The following is a 21,989-nucleotide window of genomic DNA, read 5'->3' as shown; positions in this document are numbered from 1 at the left end:
TGGGATCTAGATAAAATAGAATAAAATGTTTGAAAATTGTGGGACTACTACATCCTAGAAGAATGAAGACTTTATTAAGACCTATGGAAGAAAATATCCTCACTTTGATGATTTATCTACTATAATGATTCATTCCTATACCTTCATGCAATACACATGCGTCACAAGTTAGGATTTAGTGTGAGGTTTCCATTTCATTACAGAACGTTCAGCCTTGACTAATTATCATAGCTCCAAGCCTTTCTAGACAAGCGTGAGAACTCGAGAGCACCTTGTTAGGTCCTAAATGGCACAATGCAATTGTGACTTTTTTTCATTCCCCAATCAAGGATTCTTTTAGTCATTATCTAAACTGTCCTCAACTCCGCTTGTATTGTCCCTCAAAGAACTTTTCCTCCCCAGTGTGTCAATCTGCACTTTAGGGAAACATTTGAGGGCTCTACATGTGTATATATATATACATGTACATATATATATATGTATATATATAGGAGGGTCAAGATTTCAAATTTATGGTGGTGTTAATCTGTGTGCCAGCAGGCATCCTCAGTTGCTTCAGTCCTGTCTGACTTTTCCTGCATTCTGTAAACTGTAGCCCTCCAGGCTCCTCTGTCCATGGGATTCTCCAGGCAACAATACTGGAGTGGGTTGCCATTCCCTTTTCCAGGGGATCTTCCTGACTCAGGGATCGAACTGTGTCTCTTACCTCTCCCCTCTCCTGCATTGGCAGGAGGGTTCTTTACCACTAGCGCCACCTGGGAAGTCCTGTTAGTCTCTATAAACTGCCATAATTATATATGCATGAGATATTAAATGGGAAAGGGTCAGTGTAAATCAATTAGTGTGGATCGGGGCAGTCCTCAAACCCCAGTCAGGAGATGACAGGCTTCTAGCCCCAATGGAAGGTTTGGCTGGGGACTGTGATTGCGTTATCCCTTCGCCCCGGACCCCGGGGTGGCCTCCAGCGGACTGGAGCTCTGTCAGGATCCCCCGAAACGCTCCACGGTCTGAGGAAGAGGGAGATGCTTACCATACGGCTGATTTCCAGGGCAGCTTCTGCGGCCTTCACTTGGATTGCTGGGTGTCGGCAGGCACGCGGCAGATGACTGGGTTCCCTGGCCATCCGGACACCCATGCATTCCGCAGCACCTGTGGTCGACCCAGCCTGGCCCGCGGCTGACTGTTCCGGCGGTTACCAAGAGTTACCACCACCCTGTGGACTAAAAGCCAATCCGAAGTAGGGAAGATGTGAAGCCAAATCCGGACTTCTGTGACGTTTGCGCTTGTGGCCCTGCAACAGCCACTGCGTCGAACCTAGGTCTCCCGTGTTTCTCCTACGCGGGGTGCTGCATACCGCGGATGTAGGAGGGATGGCGATCGGGTAGAGACCAGAGACCACGAGTGTATCAGACGGCCCCAATGAAGTCACCCAGTAATAATAACTCTATTGAGATCTGAATATTAGAAAATTTAGGTTTCTGAAAAGTAGATGTGTGTGAAACCACAGCACCTGTGAAGGGTAGGAGTGAGGCAGGGCCTGGTGGAGCCCTCCTGGAGCTTAATGCAAAAGGGGAAAAAAAAAATCAGTACCAGTGAGACTGTCTTTATTTTAAAATTTGACATTTTTGTTCATCATGTGTGTTTTGCATTAATTTTTATTTTCTGAAAAGAAATATTGCATTAAGATTTCTTTTGTTAAGCTGAGCCACTATTTGGCCAGTCTCATCCAATCTTGAAGACCTTATGATTTTATTTATATGAATTTGGTTTTCCTCTAGCTTGGGAAACTTTTGGAGGCTGGAGGTTTTGTTTTTTTTTTTTTTTTGGCCAGGACCTAACACAATGAATTTAATAACAATTGATTCAATTGAATAGGTTGGTTTCTTGGCACCAAATCTGAACTTGAGATCTAAGAATTAAATGTAATTTTTTGAAACGGATCAAGCTACTTGCATTAAAAAGTGTTGGTATTGGAATAGAGCATTAAAAAAGGTCTCAGTGAAGGAGTCAAAACACATTCTTTCTAGAACTTTTTATAAATATTTGAGTATAAATAATTTTTATAAGTACTTGAGCCTTTTGGGGTGGGTGGATAAAAGTTCTTCTAGGTACCATGGGGAAAGTAACCATCTGAGAACCATTGTTTAAATAGTTTCTAACCCAGGAATAAAAATCAGATGAAAGAAATGGTCCACTGAGAAAAGCTATAAAATAATTTACTAGCATCTTGTCTCCCATCTTTGCTGTTAATATGTATGACAGCTTTCCAGATATCATTTATTAATATGCTACACAGAAAAATGGAGATGCATACTCCTAGGTCAACTTTGTACATTAGACAAATGTGAGTTTTACAACCACAGGCTATTTACTTTTAGAGAGCATCTTAAAGAAGTAAACTACTAACCAGTTAATTTCTACTAAAATCACATTTAAATGTTTTATTCTGAAATCTCATCACTTTACACTGATTCAGAGGAGAAAATAAATTTTAAACAGAGAGCTCTGTTCTTAGGAAAGGAACTCAGAGACTCATCTATTAAGAGGTCTTTATATGTTCCCTCTTCAAGAAAAATTTACCATTTAATTGATTGCAAGGACTAAAATAATGCAAGTTTAAAATGAAATGTGAAAGATGGGGATTAGTGAAGGCACTTCTTGATTCTTCCTAGATGTCTTCACACACTGGTGGTCTACAGAAGAGGTACCTGTAGCCAAGTGAACAGAGAGAACTTTTACCTCCATTTGATGGGATTATAGCCTGAGGAATCCAGCCTGAAATTTAAAAAATTCATGTAAAATGTACATTCTCCTTTATAACAAATTTTATTTCAATATAAAAATAAAGTGACTCCCCCTAACTCCCCTCAAATCTTTGAGTAATATTTACATTGAAGCAAGACACCCTGTGTTTATCCTGTGGCTTTGCCTCCCTGGCATGCTGCCATTGCCTACAGGGCTAAGCATATCCCAGTTTGAAAGCTCTATCATATCATGTATGTGGATTTGGATAAGAAAAAAATCCTTGTGTTCCAAGTCAGGGCATGTGGAGTTTAGTCTCAGTTCTGAAATTAACTATCTGTTGGCCACCTTCTAGTCACTGAATGTCTCTGAATCTCAGTTTCTTCAACAGTAAAATGAAGAAGCTGAAAGTTTACTTCAAAAAATCCATTATTTAATTACATTCTCCCAGACAGGTAGAATGCATTGTTCACAGAATAAAAAGTTCTCATTGAGATGTTGACATGCAATTGTTTCTCAAGAATAATTTGCTAGTAAAAAAGTGTGTAAGAAAAAAATTATGCATGTAATGGCCATCATAAAATCTACATACTTTTAAAAAAAATTCTCTTCCTAATTTGTCTTGAATAATTACCACCCATTCCTACTGTATACAATGACCATAGAATAAGTAATACATCAGTTACTATCAAATCGCATTCTTTTATGTATACCTGTTTATGATATATGATGCCATTCTTTACCACGGAACCCCCTGGGAAGTTAAAAGCTGTCTTCTTTGCTCTCTTCTCCCTGGCTAATGCCTGTTGCCTCCAGACTTTGAATAAACATCATTTCTGAATCTATCTCCAAAAGTACCCCTTCACTGACCTCCAAGGTCCGGCCCAGAATGCTATCACTTGATGCAGCCATTTCCACTTCATCTTTACATACCTGTTTTCTCTCAGAATTCACACACAACCCTCAAAATACCTTCCTGTAGAGGAATAAGAAGTGATTCAAGTTTGGAAACATGCTGTATTGTCTGGAAAAGCTAGAAACCTCTAGGCAGAATCCCAGCTTAATCGAATGATATAATTTTCAGTTCCAAACCTGAATTTGCTTCAGTGTGATTTCACATCTTCTCCCAAGAACCTATCTAAGCTCTGCCCATTCCCTCCTATAGCCACCTTTTCACTATCCTTTACACCTGGGGCATCACATGTCCATTAGGGTCACAGAGGGGGCAAGAACTCCAGAGGGGTTCATCCACTTGTCCCTCAGTGGAGTGCATGAGCGTGGTGGGACATGAGTCCAGTAGAAGACCTGAGCAGTGTCCTCTAAATCAAGGAGCCTAGGGCAGAAGTCCCCTTGCCTGAAATTAGAGGTGATACTGGGTGGAATTCACACAACTCACAAATACTAATTTTCATTATAGCACTTCATTGTGTAATGTCATTGAATTTACTAACCCTTCTCTTGCTATGCTCAGTTTTGACTTGGTGAGTTATTGATAGACGTTTATCTTAAGCTAGCAGAGAAGTCTTGTTAATGCTATTAAGAATGCTGCATTTACATAGAGAACAGACTTAGGGACAGGGCAGCAGGGAGGGAAAGAGACGGTGAGATGAATGGAGAGAGTAGCACGGAAACATATACATTACCACACGTTAAGTAGATAGCCAGCGGTAATTTGCTATGTGATTAAGAGAACTCAGACTGAGGCTCTGTGACAACCTGTAGTGGTGGGATGGGGTGGAGGGTGGGAGGGAGGTTCAAGGGGGAAGGGACATATGTATACTTTCGACTGATTCATGTTGATGTATGGCAGAAACCCACACAGTATTGTAAAGCAATTATCTTTCAATTAATAATAAACATATGAATATAAAAAAGAATGTTGCATTTTATCACACATATGATGTAGCAATCAGGCATTTCAAGCATAAAGTCTCTCTCTATATACATGTGTGGCTGTATCTACATGTATATATATGTGTGTGTATATATTTATGTGTGTGTGCGTGCTAAGTCGCTTCAGTCGTGTCCGACTGTGTGTGATGCTATGGACTGCAGCCTGCCAGGCTCCCCTGTCTATGGGATTCTCCAGGAAAGAATACTGGGGTGGGATGCTGTGCCCTCCCCTAGGGGATCATCCAGACCCAGGGACTGAACCTGTGTCTCTTACATTTCTTGCATTGGCAGGCAGGTTCTCTACCACTAACACTACTTGGGAAACCCAATATATGTATGCATACACATGTAAACACATGCGTGTGCATGCATGTATGTATATATTCATACAAATGCACACCCATGTGCGCACCCCCCCCCACACACACACACATAGCAGGCAAACTCTACAATGCCCCCAGTGATCCTACTGGTTTTCACATCCTTGTGTAATTAATTCTCTCCCCTTGTGTGTAGGCTGGACTTTGGACTCACTCCAAATGAACGGAATATGGCAGAAGGGCAGGCTATCACTTCTGAGGGCAGATTACAAAAAGACTATGACTTCTGTCTGGGGCACCTTCTCCCTTTTTCTCTGGCCCACTCTGAGGTAAACCAGCATCCTGTTGTGAGCTGATCTATAGGGAGGCCCATATAGCAAGGTATTGATGTCTCTGACCAACAGCCACAGCAGCCCCGAAGCCTGCAATGGTCACATGAGCCAGCTTGGCAGTAGATCCCCCAGACTGGAGCCTTGAGATGGTCACAGCCATGCAGCCTCCTGAGAAACTCAGCCAGAGTCACCCAGCGGAGGCACACCCAGATTCCTGACATTCAGAAATGGAGATAATAAGTGTTTGCTGTTTCAGCTGCAAACGTTTTGAGGTAATTTGCCGTGCAGCAATAGGTAATTATAAACACATATGTAGATTATTGGGGTTTCCCAGGTAGCGCTAGTGGTAAAGAACCCTCCTGCCAATGCAGGAGATGCAAGAGATACGGGTTCAATCCCTGGGTCAGGAAGATTCCCCGGAGGAGGGCATGGCAACCCACTTCAGTATTCTTGCCTGGAGAATCCCGTAGACAGAGGAGCCTGGTGGGCTACAGCCCAAAGGGTCGCACAGAGTTGGACATGACTCAAGTGACCTAGCGTGTACACATGCATGTATATTATTATGTATTATATATAATATGCACATTATATATATCAATATAGTTGTACAGCAGAAACTATACAACACTGTAAAGCAATTATATGCCAATTAAAAATATATACATAAAAATTTTAAAAAACTGACAAAACACATCAAAAGAAATAAACCAATATCAGTATCAATTTAAAACCTCAGAAGACCAGAAAGATACATTTCAATGATCAAATTCAGTCTTTTTCAAAAGAATTCTTGCTCCTGTCACCTTATGTCATAAACACTTGACAAAATTTCCATCCTGACAATTTCAGATTAGTATTTAAATCTGGAAAGACTGATATATTCTTGGAATGTTATCTGCATGCAACTACATGTTTAAATGTAAAAATAAATTTAACTCTTTTATCATAATAGACAATGATTTAGTTGGAGGATTGTTATTAAACTACAACTGAATCTAAATTGAGTATTGACATAAAAAAATACCATCTTCCAGAATAAATACTACTAGCAAGTCAATAAATATTTTCTCATCTTCTTACATGAAAACTTTTTCAAATGTGCTATATATTTAAAAAATGTAGTGGGACAATGAAAGCACTATTATTTTGTCAAGTTTGAGGTGTTATTTTGGAGCTGGGTTTCATGTCTGTTAACATATAGGCTTCTTTGTGACTCTTTCTAACTTAAGCATCTGAACCTGCTGGAGTTTTCTTCTTCACACTCCCATAATTTAAACATTTCATAATAAGGACTCAGCTTGAAAGTCATTTCCCTTTTTGACCTGGATTATTTCCGTAGAAGATCTGTGTTAGCAGTGGCATCTGGGATTCTTGGAGATAGTTTCTTTGTTGTTCTTGTCTACAAAGTGGCAGAGAGACTCCCAAACTAGCTCCAAGCAGCCTGAGTTACCACAGGCTACACTTAGGCAATCAAGCCATTGAAACTGCATTTTCACTGCATGAGGTAGCTACATCAGATGATCTGACGTCCTTCATCAATGTATTCATTCCTTCAGCCAGTCAGACGCTAAAACTGACTAAGCCCCTACCATAAACTACATACTCTGCCAGGGACTAGAGGATGTGAATGAGATTCACTCCAAGAAATGGTTGTTAGGAAGCAAATCTCATGGGTATCCACACCTTTAAACACATTAATTGTAGTTCGTTCTACTTTGATATTACCTGGCATTCGAGTAGATCTATTTGCTTAGAGTGTGAAGTGTTTCAATTACCTTTGTAAATAATTCCAAACTGTGTTATTGACCATCTTGACTGTGTACTCTTTGTAGACTTTATTCAGCTGCTAGATATTTTACTAGCAATGCTTTCATTACCACTTCTTCCCACAAAACAAAGACAAAAGATCAATAATTATTTTAATTAGAGATACTATGTATTGCAAAGTAGTTCAGAAAAACCTTTTTTATAAAAAGTACAAAGGCATTGAGAGATTTTGCATTGAAAGTACATCTAGAATTTCAGAAACTGATCTTTGCTTCATGAATTCATTTTAGATTATAACAGAGGAAAAATTGGTTTTCCCAATTAGGGTATACTTTCCATGAAGTTTGGCCAGTTTTTGTAAATGTGGATAGGAAAAGTAGACTAACAGTTAATTTTGGCTTTTCCCAATTCTTCCTTTACTTAGAGATCTGACTAAAGCAGTAAGAAGCAGGAGTCCAGCTAAAGGCCACTAGATTCCTGTGTGCTAAGTTGCTTCAGTAGTGTCTGATTTTTTGTGATCCTGTGGGTTGTAGCCCACCAGGCTCCTTGTCCACGAGGATTCGCCAGGCAAGAATACTAGAGTGGGTCGCCACGACCTCCTCCAGGGGATCCTCCTGACCCAGGGATGGAACCTGTGTCTCCTGCATTGCAGGCAGATTCTTTCCCACTGAGGCGCTGGGGCACTATATCGGTGACAGATGTTGGGGGCTGTTGCAGTCATGGACAATTAAAAACAGGTGAGGGGATAAGGAGAAGCAAGTGGGAGAGAACAGAACAAAGAAGTAAAAAAATGGGGGAGATAAAGAGTGGAAGGGAAGGTGCAGAGAGGAGGTGAGGAGCAGGAGATAGAGAAGAAAAAAGGGAAAAGAAACAGAAAAAACTGAGAGAGGAAAGAAGGGGGAGAGCAGAGGGAAGGAACACACTGTGATTAGGAATTATGTTGTCATTTGATCACTGTCTTTTGAAAAGAGATGTTCTTCACTGGGGGCACAGCTTCATTCCCAATCCTGTGGCCCAGTGAGGCTGATAATCATAGTCTTTAAACTCCCAGCATTAAGGGTAGGTACATGATCTGAGACAGGCTAAGCAGAATAATTGTAACTAAGGGGAAAAGGAGGATTTCCTTTCTTGTGGTAAATCTATGCAGTATAAGACTTGGAATTAGTATCACTTGCTGCCTCGATACCTGAAACCCGGAAGCCCTCACATGACCTAAGTGTACATTCTCCTCCCTGCTCTGCGTTCACAGATAAGGACCCCTGGTCAAGCAATCCTCCTTATCAAGCAGACCAGGTACAATTGCTACTTACTCCTAAGCAGCAGATTTCAGCTCCTTGCCAGCCCACAGAATTAGCCAAACAATCTAATCACATCCTTGTGTGGGAACCAAGGCACCCCACCCTCTTATTCCTACAAAGCCTGCCTCCCACAGCCTCTGGTTGTTCCCTCCCACGGTCCAAACTAACCTGTGAGGAGCCATCGATCTGTTTTCTACAGTGGCTGCACCACCTCACTTCTACCAGCAACGTATGGGTTTGAATTTTTCTACTCCTCACCAACACTCGTTATGATTTTAATTTGCATTTCTCTAATGACTAATGGATTCCCAGGTGGCATAGTGGTAAAGAATCCGGCTGCCACTGCAGGAGACCTAAGAGACTCAGGTTCAAGGTCGGGAAGATCTCCTGGAGTAGGAAATGGCAATCCACTCCAGTGCTCTTGCCTGGGAAATCCCATGGACGGAGGAGCCTGGTGGGCTACAGTCCACGGGGTCACATTGTGTCAGACACGACTGAGTGAGTGAACACAGCACAGCAACGACCAATGATGCTGAGTATCATTTTCACACGCCTGTTGGCCGTTTGTGTATCTTCTTTGGAAAAATGTGTATTCAAGACCTTTGCCCACTTCTTGATTGGTTTGTTTTTCAGCTGTTGTGTTTCTTGCATATTCTGAATACTATACCCTTGTCAGACATGTGGCTTGCAGTGTATTCCTCCATTCTATAGGTTATCATTATAATCTGATAGTTTTTTCTACTATTTCTACTCCTCTAATTAATGCTAATTAGAATTCATCCTACATGTATTATTTTTGAGTATTCATTGTTTTACCCTACTCTTATAATGAGAGGTTTGGTTAAAAGCCACCAAGTTAGAATAGGGTCTGCCTGACCTTCCTCCCTGGCTTATAGTTTTTGGTCTAAAGGCGGGGATTTAAGCTTACCCAGACCTCACAACTCTAGCCACAATTATCGATCCATCACACTAGTTAGGCCAATCAGAATCCTTCTCTAGGATCTTTTCACTATCATTAAACCGTTATTTATGAACCTAGAGACTGCCACCAGCCATGCTTCTTTCTATATAGAAAGTGGATTTACAGTAGAAGAAAATAAAACTAACATACAGAGACTTCCCTGGTGGTCCAGTGCAAGGGGCATGGGTTCAGGGAAGTTCCACATGCGGCATGTCCAAAAAATAATTAAATAAAAAGCCTTTATTCACTTAAAAAAAAAAAACAACTAATATACAGAGCAAGAGAAGATCATGTCTAACGGCATTTGAGCTCTTGGTGCTAGCTAGCTTTATGCCTGTTTCCATTGCAGTTTGGTTATGTGGGTCAATATACTTTTCTTTCTGTTTAAGCTGGTTTGTATTAGATTTCTCTACTTTAAATCAAGAATATGACCAAGTTTGTTGATGTGGAATATTATCCTGAAGGTGTACCTTATAACATCATGGCATTTTCACATATACATGGCATTTCTTGGATCAACAGCCTGCCCACACTGACTCTAATTTTTACTGTAACACTTGCCCAGAGTTTTCCTCTATTGATCTCCCTTGCCCCATTCCTCCCCCAAATTAAGAACTAATAAGAAAAATTTGAAATAATTCCTCTTTTTTCTCTCTCTAAAAATTTATGTTAAAAATATTGGACAGATGCCAAGAGCTTGAAGTACAGCTGCATTTTGTGAATTAATTAAATATCATAATCCTGTTTGCAGTCTCTATTAGTAACAGGAATGAATGTTATAAAAGGAGCATTTACTAAAAGGAATGTGTTGTGTGATTTAATGTATGCTAAATGTAGGTGGTCTAAAAATATTCTACTGCATTCCTACCTTTACTAACAAACTTTTGACATACTGTCACTAAAGTGTGAATACCATTAGACAAAGGAAGTCAACTAAGCCCTTTATATGACATTATTTTAAATAATCTTTTCTATATTTTCTAAGTCAGATTGTATAGCTAGTTGATTCAGCTACCTATTGTAATGTTAGTTGGTGGGAAATGTCATGCATCCTGTCTTTGGAATGATTACATACATTCCTTTTCAATTTCCTTTTGTTGAGTTTTGTTATATTTTGTATTATGGCCTTAGTAAGTAGGATGTCTTTGGGGTGAAGAAAATCCCTTATTTCCGATCTTTGTCGTTTACAAATTAATGACTCAAAGTTTTACAAGTGCACTCCCATAACTGTTTATCTTGCTGTGGCCCACGGTGAAAATGACTTCTACTATCAAAATTATTCTGTTCTTTGACATGATCCCTTGGTATTTGGGGGTTCTGTTTTCTCTAAAAGTTCAGGAATTCCCTGTCAGAAGTCCTTTGACAAGAAAATTTACTAAGAATATTATTGGATTGGTAAACTTGACAGTTTCTTTGCTAAAAAAAGGATAGCTTCCACAGCTTAACTTCTCACCCTATGGCTATTTTGTTCCCTCTTGCCATATTTTTTTCCTATACAATTATTAATCAAATAAGCTATTTTTTTAACTTTATGTAGTTACTTAGATATGGATCACACCTAAACTGTAGGTAGCCACGGCAACATAACAAGCTCACACTCTGTATTAATGAAGAACATTTAAGAAGCTTCATTTAACTGGTGGAATGACCCTGAGGCAGTTGTCTGGAGTTCCACATAAGAGCGACCCACTGGAAAATCATAAAGTCTGGCTGTGTCTTTTTCCCAGGACAGTGTCTAAGCCCTGGATCTTATATTGTTTATCTATAAATGATCTTGGGTTTTGCTTCCAGTCACCCAGTGTCTTGGTCCTTCTGATTTGTCATGCACAGAGCCACTAGCAGACTCACTGGCAGTGACAGGTGCTATCTATGGAGCAAAGGTGTAGTTATCAGGTAGGATGTCTTTTATTACAGCACCCGGACACTAGGCTCTACTTGTTCAAACAGTTAAGAAATGCCTTGCCTCTGTAACAAGAAGCCCAAAGGAAGAGCAGTTCTGCGCTCTATACAGTCAGGACCAGGGCTCCAGAACTCTGCTCGTTTTAAATGCTGTACTCCTCTAAGTCAGCTTTCCTTTCAGGTTGCTTCCTTCTGACACAGGACAACAGTGGCAGCTCTGGGTTTCACATTTTGATGTATTACTATTGAGAGGAGTAAGAGGGGCTACTTATCATCATCACCTTCTGAGAGTGAAAACCTTTCCAGGAGCTCTCCTTTCCTGAATGCATCCTTCTGGGTGTCCTGGGCCTGAAAGTTGTCATAATGCCTCCTAAATGCTGGCCAGGGGGGTGGTATTGCTATCATTCATGGACAGTTAAGGTCCACCTTGAGCCCAGGTTGCCCTGCCAGATGGTCTCTCCCCTCACTCAGACTGACAGTCCACCCGGGTCTGCTGGATGCCCACCTCCGCCTGCTGGAGCTCCTACACCACCCCCTAGGCTGCCTCTTTCCACAAGGACACGCTCCTTACCTGGCTTGAACTCTGACACTGCACCCACCTGCCATGCCACGAGGCTTCTCCAGAAATGAGAGAGGCTCTGAGTCCTCCGTATGGGCCAACTCCATGCACCAATGAGTTCGTCCCCCAGTTCAGGTTCTGACACCCCTGCCCTCCGTCACCGCACGGAGACTGACTGCTTACCCAGTGACAGTCTGTTCCAACAAGAGTTAAAACCTTGCTCAGATGCAACTTTTATAGCAGTCTATTTAAAGAAGCAAGTTGATATGACAAATAGCTATGTACAAAGTTAAAAAAAAAAAGCTATGAGATTTTTCCACTCAGAGGAAAAAAAGATGGGAGTTGTCAGAACAGAAAGCTGTGACCCTGCATGCACACTGTTGCTATAGTCCCTACAGATAATACAGGTGGTTTTCATAAGTTAAAACATATATAACCATTTCTCCATCTTATCAGCAATATCTCAAGTTACAGAAACAGAAAATAGCTATTTAAAATGACATTTTAAGTTTAAAGCCTATGTAGTGATATTTATCAACTGGAAATATAAAAATAAGCACCTGACCCTGTTTTGCCATAAATTAATTAAAAATGTCTCGGTACTTCTGATCAGTCCCCTACCACAATTTCATCACTCCTGTGACCAGAAGGCAACTTTGAATGGCAATAAACCTTTTATGTTGCTGTATTACCTGCAAGATTTCCACAGCAGGCTCAGTTTACAGATGTGAGGACTGAGGCACAGACATTTAAGTAACAGATCCAGGGTCACACAGCTGTAAGTGGGACAGGCAAGACCCACCCCCATGAAGCCTAGCTCCCTTGCCTTTACAGTTCCTAGTGTATGATCGTCTGGGGACGAAGCACATGACTGTGATATTATCTCTAATAGGAGAAATCTAAGAGACAACCAGAGAGGGGAAAGGATTTTTGAATCATCTGTCCTGTGGAAATTAAACAGCTGTAAAAGAATGATGCAATAGAGTCACATTTACCAATGAGGAAAGATGTTTAGTTTATCATACAATGTTTGCTGTAAAAACTGAGTCAGGACCATCTACAGATTATAAAGAGAGTGTTTGTATAAACCTATAAATGCCCCAAGCAGGACTGGAAAGATTCCCAGCAAATTGTCCACAGTGTCAGTCTGGGAGAGCAGACTTGGGAAGTGAATTTCAATTATGAGAGAACAGAATTTGGATTGAGATGAGGAATCTCAGGGGGTGGAGGTAACTCAACACAGAACAGAAAGGGGAGGCCAAACAGGCCACCAGAGAGAGAGGAACACCCAGGAGGTCCATGCTACCCAAGGAGTGGGGTGGATTCCACAGGCCAGAAACTGAGGTCTCCCCTGTCTCAACTGTATGCAGGGAAATCAGCTGCCTTGATCAACTTCCGGATGATGTCAGGCATACCTGGGCCACGTGTGCTCACCAGGGTCCTTCCCCTTTATAGGGTTAAAAGGCACCCCTGCCTACCAGCCTATGACAGGTAAATTATGGGTCTCTCAACTAGACAGAAAAACTCAAAGTGGAGTAAGAGACACAGAAGTCCACCAGGCTCCTCTATCTATGGGATTCTCCAGGCAAGGATGCTGGAGAGGGTTGCCATGCCCTCCTCCAGGGGATCTTCCCGACCCAGGGATTGAACCAGTGTCTCTTTCGTCTCCTGCATTAGCAAATTCTTTACCACTAGTGCCATCTGGGAAGCCCTGTTGCAGGTTAACCATCCCTTAATCATGAATGGTCTACTGAGAACATTCTGACCTGCTTTCTGTTTAACTTCCTTCAGGAGAAGTCCAGGAACCTCCATCATGTACTAGGAAGGCGGCTGATGCTGGGGGTGAACACTGGAATGAGACTCAGTTCTTAGCCTGCTTTAGTGAGTAGCCAGGCTTAATCTGCCAGTCTGCTGCCTTTGAACCTTGTGGTGTTGCATTTGAGAGGCCACATTTTCTTTCTGACCATGAGTGAAGACACCATCCAGAATGCAGAGCCACCTGGGTAAGGCTCAGAGACCTGAACCCCTCCTGCCATGTTGACTTCGTCTACTTTTGCACCAGTCACTGAGTAATATTTGTCACCATATGGGTAACACCGGGCTTCCCTGCTGGACTTAAACTGTAAAATGGTCAGAACCTATCCTCATACATCCCAGGCCATGTGCCCAGGATCAAGGGAAGACTCAGCCTGGCTCCTCTGGGCAGCTCTCTCTAACTGGTCACAATGTCCAGAGCATGCTGGGGAGAATCCAGGGGTCTGGGAAAGGGGGAAGGTCCCCATGCTTAGATTCTCCATTGCTGCACTCTGAGGGTGGCCCCAGGATGGGAGAGGACAGGACATCAGGGCATCTCCCAAGATGACATGATGGTTATCATCATGTGGTCTTACTTCTTAGCAAATTTACCAGAGAATCTCACTGATGTTAAGCATTTTCCTAAACCAATCCAGCTTTTCAGCAAATGTCAAAGACATTTTGAGTGAAATTGAGTGACTTATGGAAGTTAGGAACCTGATGAAATTAAAATGGAAACAATTTTATGCAGAAAAAAGCCCAATTGAAATTTTGACTGGGTTGCACTAAATTTATAGGTTAATATAGGGAAAATCCAGATCAATATAAACGATTAAGACTTTCCATGTAGGTATGAGAGTTTGAAATGTTACCCTATTTCTTGAGATTGTTAATTCAGCGGACAAGGCCATCCTTTTGCCCTTCTTCTTAAAAAAAGTTGTTTTTTTTTTAAACTGATGGCTATTTGTTGTTAAACGTGATATTGGGACTTCCCTGGTGGTCCAGTGGTTAAGAATCTGTCTGCTAATGCAGGGCACTCAGGTTTGTTCCCTGGTCTGGGAAGATTCCACATGCCTTGGGGCACCTAAGCCTGTGCACCACAATCAATGAGCTCACGACCCGCAACTACTGAAACCCTTGCACCCTGGAGCCCATGCTCTGCAATGAGAAGCCGCCAGAGTGAGAAGCCCATGCCTCCCAGAGAGGAGCCCCTGCTCCACACAACTAGAGAAAGCCTGCGCACAGCAACAAAGACCCAGCACAGCCAAAAACAGATACATGTTTTAAATAAATAAATACATGATACTGGACATAGGCGGGATTTGTACTTGATCTTAATTGAAGTAAGACTTCTGAAGCAATTTAATAAAGTGGTGACAGCATCATTTCCATAAAGTTAGTGAATCATTTGACTATGGAAGCTTCTTACTTGGTGATTTTGAAATGATTAACAGCAAGTTAGTCATAGTCCTTCTGATAAATGATAATATTACTCTTACCTCTCTTTCTTCGTATTCTTACTTCTCACAAGAGTTTTATTTACCCCAAAATATTTGTTTAAACTCTTTTATGCTAAAGAGCTATTTTAGGCCCTAGGGACACATCAGAAAAAATAAAAGAGAAAATTCCTTTCCCTCATTACATTCTAGTGGGTACACCCCAGCTATATAACATGGTATTGTTGCTGGTGCTGTTCATTCGCTCAGTCATGTCTGACTCTTGGCGATTGGACTGCAGCACACCATGTTTCCTTGTCCTTCACTCTTTCCCAGAGTTTGCTCAGGTTCATGTCCACTGAGTTGATGATGCCATCCAATCATCTCATCCTCTCTCATCCCCTTCTACTCCTGCCCTCAATCTTTCCCAGCATCAGGGTCTTTTCCAGTGAGTAAACTCTTCACATCAGGTGGTCAAATATTGAAGCTTCAGCTTCAGCATCAGTCCTTCCAGTGAATATTGAAGGTTGATTTCCTTTAGGATTGACTGGTTGGATCTCCTTGCAGTCCAAAGGATTCTCAAGAGTCTTCTCCAGCACCACAATTTGAAAGGATCAATTCTTTGGCACTCAGCCTTCTTTATGGTCCAACTCTGACATACATACATGACTACTGGAAAACCATAGCTTTGACTAGATGGACGTTTATCAGCAAAGGGATGTCTCTGATTTTAATAAGCTGTCTGTGTTTGTATATCTTTATCCGTAGCTGTTTCCATGAAAAAAAGAAAACTTGACTGTTTCTCCATGATGATGTGGAGATATGATAAGGGACTCATCATATTTCTAGCCCTCTTACCTTCTCAGCACATGGTTAGATTACACTTCCTTGGTCCCTTCTCATTGCATGGGGCCAGGTGACTAGCTACAGCCAGTGAGCTGTGAATAGAAACAATTCGGGTCATTTCTGAATGGGAGCATTTATATAACAGTGCAAGATCCTCCATGACATTTCTTTTGCTCTGACATGAGAATGTCAGCCTCTGAGACGGTGGCTGCTTCATCAGTCTGGGTTCCTGAATGACTGTCACCTCCTCCCAGTGGACATGGTGTGTGACTGAGACACTTTGTGGTATTGATCCTCTGAGGTTTTGTAGGGGAGGCAAACTTTTTTACTGCAGTGTAGCTCAGTCTATCTGGACGGATACAGCGTGTTCAAAGGAGAACAACAGGAAGAATTTTGTATTAGGACCTGTGAGCAAGTAGGTGCCGAGTTATACTTGTGTGCTAAGTTGCTTCAGTCGTGTCCAACTCTGCAACACTATGGACTATAGCCCACCAGGCCCCTCTGTCCATGGTGGAGTGGGTTCCCATACCTTCCTCCATGGGATCTTCCTGACCCAGGGATCAAACTCACGTCTCCTGCATCTCTTGCGTCGGCTGGTGGATTCTTTACCACTAGTACCACCTGGGAAGCTTGCCAAGTTATACTTGCACAGTATAATTAGGCAAATATTGACCAGGCTTTATACACTCCTTCCACTAGAATTAACTGGAATTAACTAGTAAATGTCTCATGTTGCCTTTTCTATTTCCTTTTCCTAATCGTTGGTTCCAGGCTGTAGCTCTGGTTCCTTTTCAGTGCTTGGCACCTTCTCTTTATACATTCTTAAACCCCTTGAATTGCATCTGGCTTTGAATGTCTATTACGAGTACCACATATTTCTGGTCTCAGTCTTCCTGCACTCTACATTGCCCCCAGTGGAGCATAAACATCTTCCTTGCATTCAGTCTGGATGACCTTATTTCAGTGGGCTAAGAAAGTGCTACAGTGTTCCAATGCATATTGATACACTTAGACTGTCTCTATCATTTTCAGAACTAGTACTTTAGAAGTAAATGACACTTCAGTTATCATATTTTCAATCCCATTTCCTCCTCAATTTGAATAAACTGGGATTTGTCAGATTGGAATATCACCTAGGCAATCAGAACTATGGGGTCTGTTTCTAGGGCAGTTTTGTTTTTTTTTTAAACATTGGCTGTATGATAAAATGACAGGAGAGAACCTGAAAGATCCCAGAGCCCAGGCAGCACCCCAGGCTGATGACAATGAAATCATGGAGGCTAGGACCTCAGCATCAATGTTTGCTAAAGTCACCCAGTTGGCTCTGGTAAGCAGTTGAAGTTGAGACTCACTCTTTCAGACTTTATTGTTGGATCAGGTGAGAGCAGGAAATCAAGAGAACCAACAGCATGAGGACAGAGAAGAGAATGAGGAGTAGTTTTGCAGGGCCTCCCAGCAAAGACTCACTTGCTATAAACGCTATTCTTAGCATCCATCAAAGTTGTGGTTAGACACATTTGAAGGCTGCCAGGACTCCATTATTTGTTAGCTTCTCCTCTTTTCTGCTCTAGCCAGGACTTGAAAAGCTACCCCTAGACTAGCAAATATTTAAAAGCCAAGGCCAGGTAAATAGGATTATAGTGAGTCCAATAACAGAGAGGCAAAGCCTAAAGTTTCAAAAACACTGAAATGGAATTGGGGAAGAGCACAGGTGAGAGGGGAGGATGAAATGGCACACACAGTTGTGTAAGCAGGCTGCAGAGACCCATCTCCTTTGTTGAGGCAGCCACTCTCAAAGGACCTGGTGGGCCTGGGCAGGGAAGAAATGGGAGACGACATGTGACATATTTTGAAATGGTAACCAATATTTGAGCATGTAATAAAAACAAACATCAAGCAAAACTGCTTCTTTATTTATTCTTCTTGAACTGTAGTTGATGGCTATGTTACAATTGATTTAGGATAAGAATATTGTTATTTTATGAGAAAAAAACTCCAAACAGTTGAATGTCTCATAAAAATGGCACATGTTAATGAGAAGGTAACCTGACTTCACTATGATATTCTACCTCAATATTATTCTTCCATGGTTCAGTTCAGTTCAGTCACTCAGTCATGTCCAACTTGTTGTGACCCTATGGACTATAGCACACAAGGCTTCCCTGTCCATCACCAACTCCTGGAGCTTGCTCAAACTCATGTCCATCGAGCAGGTGATGCCATCCAACCATCTCATCCTCCGTCATCCCCTTCTCCTCCCGCCCTCAATCTTTCCCAGCATCAGGATCTTTTCCAATGAGTCAGTTCTTCATATCAGGTGGCCAAAGTATTGTAGTTTCAGCTTCAGCATCAGTCCTTCCAATGAATATTCAGGACTGATTTCCTTTAAGATGGACTGGTTGGGTCTCCTTGCAGTTCAAGGGACTCTCAAGAGTCTTCTCCAACACCACAGTTCAAAAGCATTAATTCCTTGGTGATCAGCTTTCTTTATAGTCCAACTTTCACATCCATATACGACTACTGGAAAAACCATAGCCTTGACTAGATGGACCTTTATTGGCCAAGTAATGTCTCTGCTTTTTAATATGCTATCTAGGTTGGTTACAACTTTTCTTCCAAGGAAGAAGCGTCTTCTAATTTCATGGCTATAGTCGCCATCTGCAGTGATTTTGGAGCCCAAGAAAATAAAGTCTGTCACTATTTCCATTGTTTTCCTATCTATTTACCATGAAGTGATGGGACCGGATGCCATGATCTTTATTTTTTGAATGTTGAGTTTTAAGTCAACTTTTTCACTCTCCTCTTTCACTTTCATCAAGAGGCTCTTTAGTTCTTCAATTTCTGCCTCAAGAGTGGTATCATCTGCATATCTCAGGTTATTGATACTTCTCCCAGCAATCTTGATTCCAGCTTGTGCTGGTATGTTGGAGTAAATGTTATACCTAGTGTGTGAGCTAAGTCGTGTTCAACTCTTTTCGACCCCATGGAGTGTAGCCTGGCAGGCTCCGCTGTCTGTGGAATTTTCCAGGCAAGAGTACTGGAGTTGCCATTTCCTTCTCCAGGGTCCTCCCGGATCAGGGATCAAACACGTGCCTCCTGCATTGGCAGGCAGGTTCTGCACCACGGTTCCAGTCACCTGGGAATCCCATGTTGTACCTTTGTTGTTGTTCTGTCACTTAGTCATGTCCAACTCTTTGAGAACCCATGGACTGCAGCACGCCAGGTTTCCCTGTCCTTCACTGTCTTCCTGAGTTTGCTAAAACTCACATCTGTTGAGTCAATGATTCCATTCAACCATCTCATCCTCTGACATCTCATCCTCTGGCCCCCTTCTCCTCCTGCCCTCAATCTTTCCCAGCATCAGGGTCTTTTCCAATGCATCAGCTCTTCGCACCAGGTGGCCAAAGGATTGGAGTAAAGATACTCTGTAGAATGGGTTAGTATCCACTCTCATGTTTGTTTGCCTTTCCTTTCTCCTGTTAATATTCTTTCCTCCTCACACTCTCTTCTTTCTTGTTCTTTTCTTGCTGTCTGCATTTTTAAGGTCCCTAGCCTGTCACGGTGACTCCCACTACCAGATCAGCATATTGGGCATATTTGCTCTAGCCCCTATTAATTTATTCCCTGTAATCAGTACCACTCTTATTGCCACTTGTGTTTGTTCTCTGATCTTGAATCCTTGCCTCTGTCCAGAGGTTTTTTCCTAACTCGTGTGACCTCATTCCTCTGCTGCCTCCATAACCCCCCTGTGAAGCCTGAAGCTGCTGCCAGAACTCTTTACAGTGACTTACCCAGAGAAGCTTTGTTTAGCATTCCCACAAAATGAGTCACTTGAGCCTTCCATGTTTAGGGAAAGCTCCTGCTTGCCTAAGGAGGCTGACAGAGTGGCTGGGTGCTCCCTGAACTTGAAGTTTGTAAACCCCAGTCGAGAGTTTCATTATTTCCACTTGTTGATCTCTTGCTCTGGATCCAATAGACCATCTCCTTCTTCTTTCCATTCCAGCTGAAGGCTGGACTCTGCCAGAAATCTGTCTGGGCATGATTTCCTTGATGCTTCGTTTCTATATTGTACAGTGGGAAAAATGGCAAGGTTTCAGGTAGCAGAGGTTGGCGGCGGCTCCCACAACTCATTCGCCTCTGTTTTGAACCCTTTGATGCCCCAGGACCTCTTGCTTCTCTGCCCTCTCTCTGCTATCTGGCCCACAGCGCACACACACACACACACACACTCACATACACACACACATACACTCACACACACACACACTACATGGAAATTCTCGATCTAATGATGGGAATGGGGGTTGAAGAGAGAGAATATAGAACATATCAGAATCTTAGGAGTTAGAAAATGGTTTTAAAATAACATTTAACTACTGTAAGATTTTTGCGTATTTTTAAATAGGTGAACAAAAAAGTTTTTTAAAAAAGAAAGTTATGCTTAAGTGATTTCATATTGGTTAAATGCAAAAAAAATTTTTAAGGTAACATTTTTTTTTTCAAAACAAGGTTAATTGCTGTTCATTGTAAAATTACTCACTGGGTTCATATCTATTACAAATTAGATAATTAAATTCTTAATGTGCTATTAAGAGACTACCACATACACCCCCACATAAACAATACAACCTCAACATAATTTTTCAACATATTCTTCTTTATTGAGCTTTTGAAAATATAATGTATATTTTAAAGCTAATGAACCATGGGTAACTCTATTCTTTCTCCCTCATGTGCCTTCCTTTAACATTACCACTCCTGATGACATTTTTTCTATTCTTTCTAAAATTCAAACATCATATATGTAGAGAGAGCATCTTATTAATCTTGTTTTATTAACCTCTTCATAGTTTTTTAAAATATTTTAAAGTCAACCCCAAGTATCATTATTTATAGTATGTAACTAAGATATTGGACTTTTAAAACATATTCACAGTGCTATTAAATCAACTAAATCTTCCCAGGTGGAGTTAGTGGTAAAGAACCTGCCTGCCAGTGCAAGAGACATAAAAGACATGGGTTCAATCCCTGGGTCGGGAAAATTCCTTGGAGATGGCAACCCACTCCAATACTCTTGCCTAGAGGATCTCATGGACACAAGAGCCTGAAGGGCTAAAGTCCATGGGGTGGCAAAGATTAGGGCATGACTGAAGTGACTTAGCACACAACAGTCATCTACTGTTCATTTCATATCCAAATTTCCTCAACCTATGGAATAGAATAAAATGCTTGCAAATCATATATCTGATAAGGAGTTAATATGCAAAAAAATTTAAGGAATTCACACAGCAAAAATCCCCCAATTTTATTTAAAAAACAGGCAGAGGAACTGTATAGATGCTTTTCCAAGGGAGACAAAGAGATGGCCAACAGGTATATGTGAAGGTGCTGAAATCACTAACTATCATGGGAATGCAAATCCAAACCACAGTGAGATTTCACCTTATACTTGTTAGAATGTTGGTGAAGATGTGGACTAAAGGGAACCCTTGTGCACTGCTGGGGAACGTAAATTGATGCAGCCACTGTGGAAAGTAGTATGGATTTTCCTTAAAAATTTAAAAATAGAACTACCATGTGATCTAGCAATCTCATTTCTAGGTATATATCCAAAGGAAATGAAAACAGGATATCAAAGTGTATCTGTACCCCCATATTCATTGCAGCATTATTCATAGTAGCCAAGACTTGAAAATAATCTGTCTATATATAGATATATACACAACACACACACACACACACACACTATTATTCGGTCAAGATAAAGAAGGTAATTCTGCTATTTTTGACAACTTAGATTGACCTTGAGGCATTATAAGTGAAATAAGCCAGGCAGAGAAAAGCAAATACTGCATGAATGAGATAGTTTGGTAGCATCATCAACTCAATGGACATAAATGTGCGCAAACTACAGGAGATAGTAGAGGACAGAGGAGCCTCACATGTTACAGTCCATGGGATCAGAAAGAGTCAGATTTAACTTAGCAACTGAATAACAAAAACAAAAAATCATTTATATGTGGAATCTTAAAAAATAAGTCAAGTTCATAAAAACAACTAGAAAAATAGATTCCAGGGGATGCATGATGGAGGAAACAGGGAGAGGTTTGTAAAAAAGGATACAAACTTCCAGCTCTAAGGT

General features: G+C 41.4%; 1 protein-coding gene across 1 annotated transcript in view; it reads right to left on the bottom strand.

The window, feature by feature from the left end:
• LRRC72 (leucine rich repeat containing 72) overlaps positions 1 to 21,989 on the bottom strand; it is a 144,536-nt gene that overhangs the window by 47,252 nt on the left and 75,295 nt on the right. Inside the window, exons 3-5 of the mRNA XM_043872973.1 lie at positions 11,812 to 11,965; positions 2,581 to 2,775; positions 1,031 to 1,220 (exon numbers count right to left, since the gene is read on the bottom strand). Coding sequence (XP_043728908.1) covers positions 1,031 to 1,135 — 105 coding nt within the window. The 5' untranslated portion in view covers positions 1,136 to 1,220; positions 2,581 to 2,775; positions 11,812 to 11,965. The remainder of the gene's footprint in view (positions 1 to 1,030; positions 1,221 to 2,580; positions 2,776 to 11,811; positions 11,966 to 21,989) is intronic.

This window comes from Cervus elaphus, chromosome 18, assembly GCF_910594005.1.
Source record: "Cervus elaphus chromosome 18, mCerEla1.1, whole genome shotgun sequence".
Classification (NCBI taxonomy): Eukaryota; Metazoa; Chordata; class Mammalia; order Artiodactyla; family Cervidae; genus Cervus; species Cervus elaphus.
This window is presented reverse-complemented; position numbering and strand designations above follow the sequence as displayed.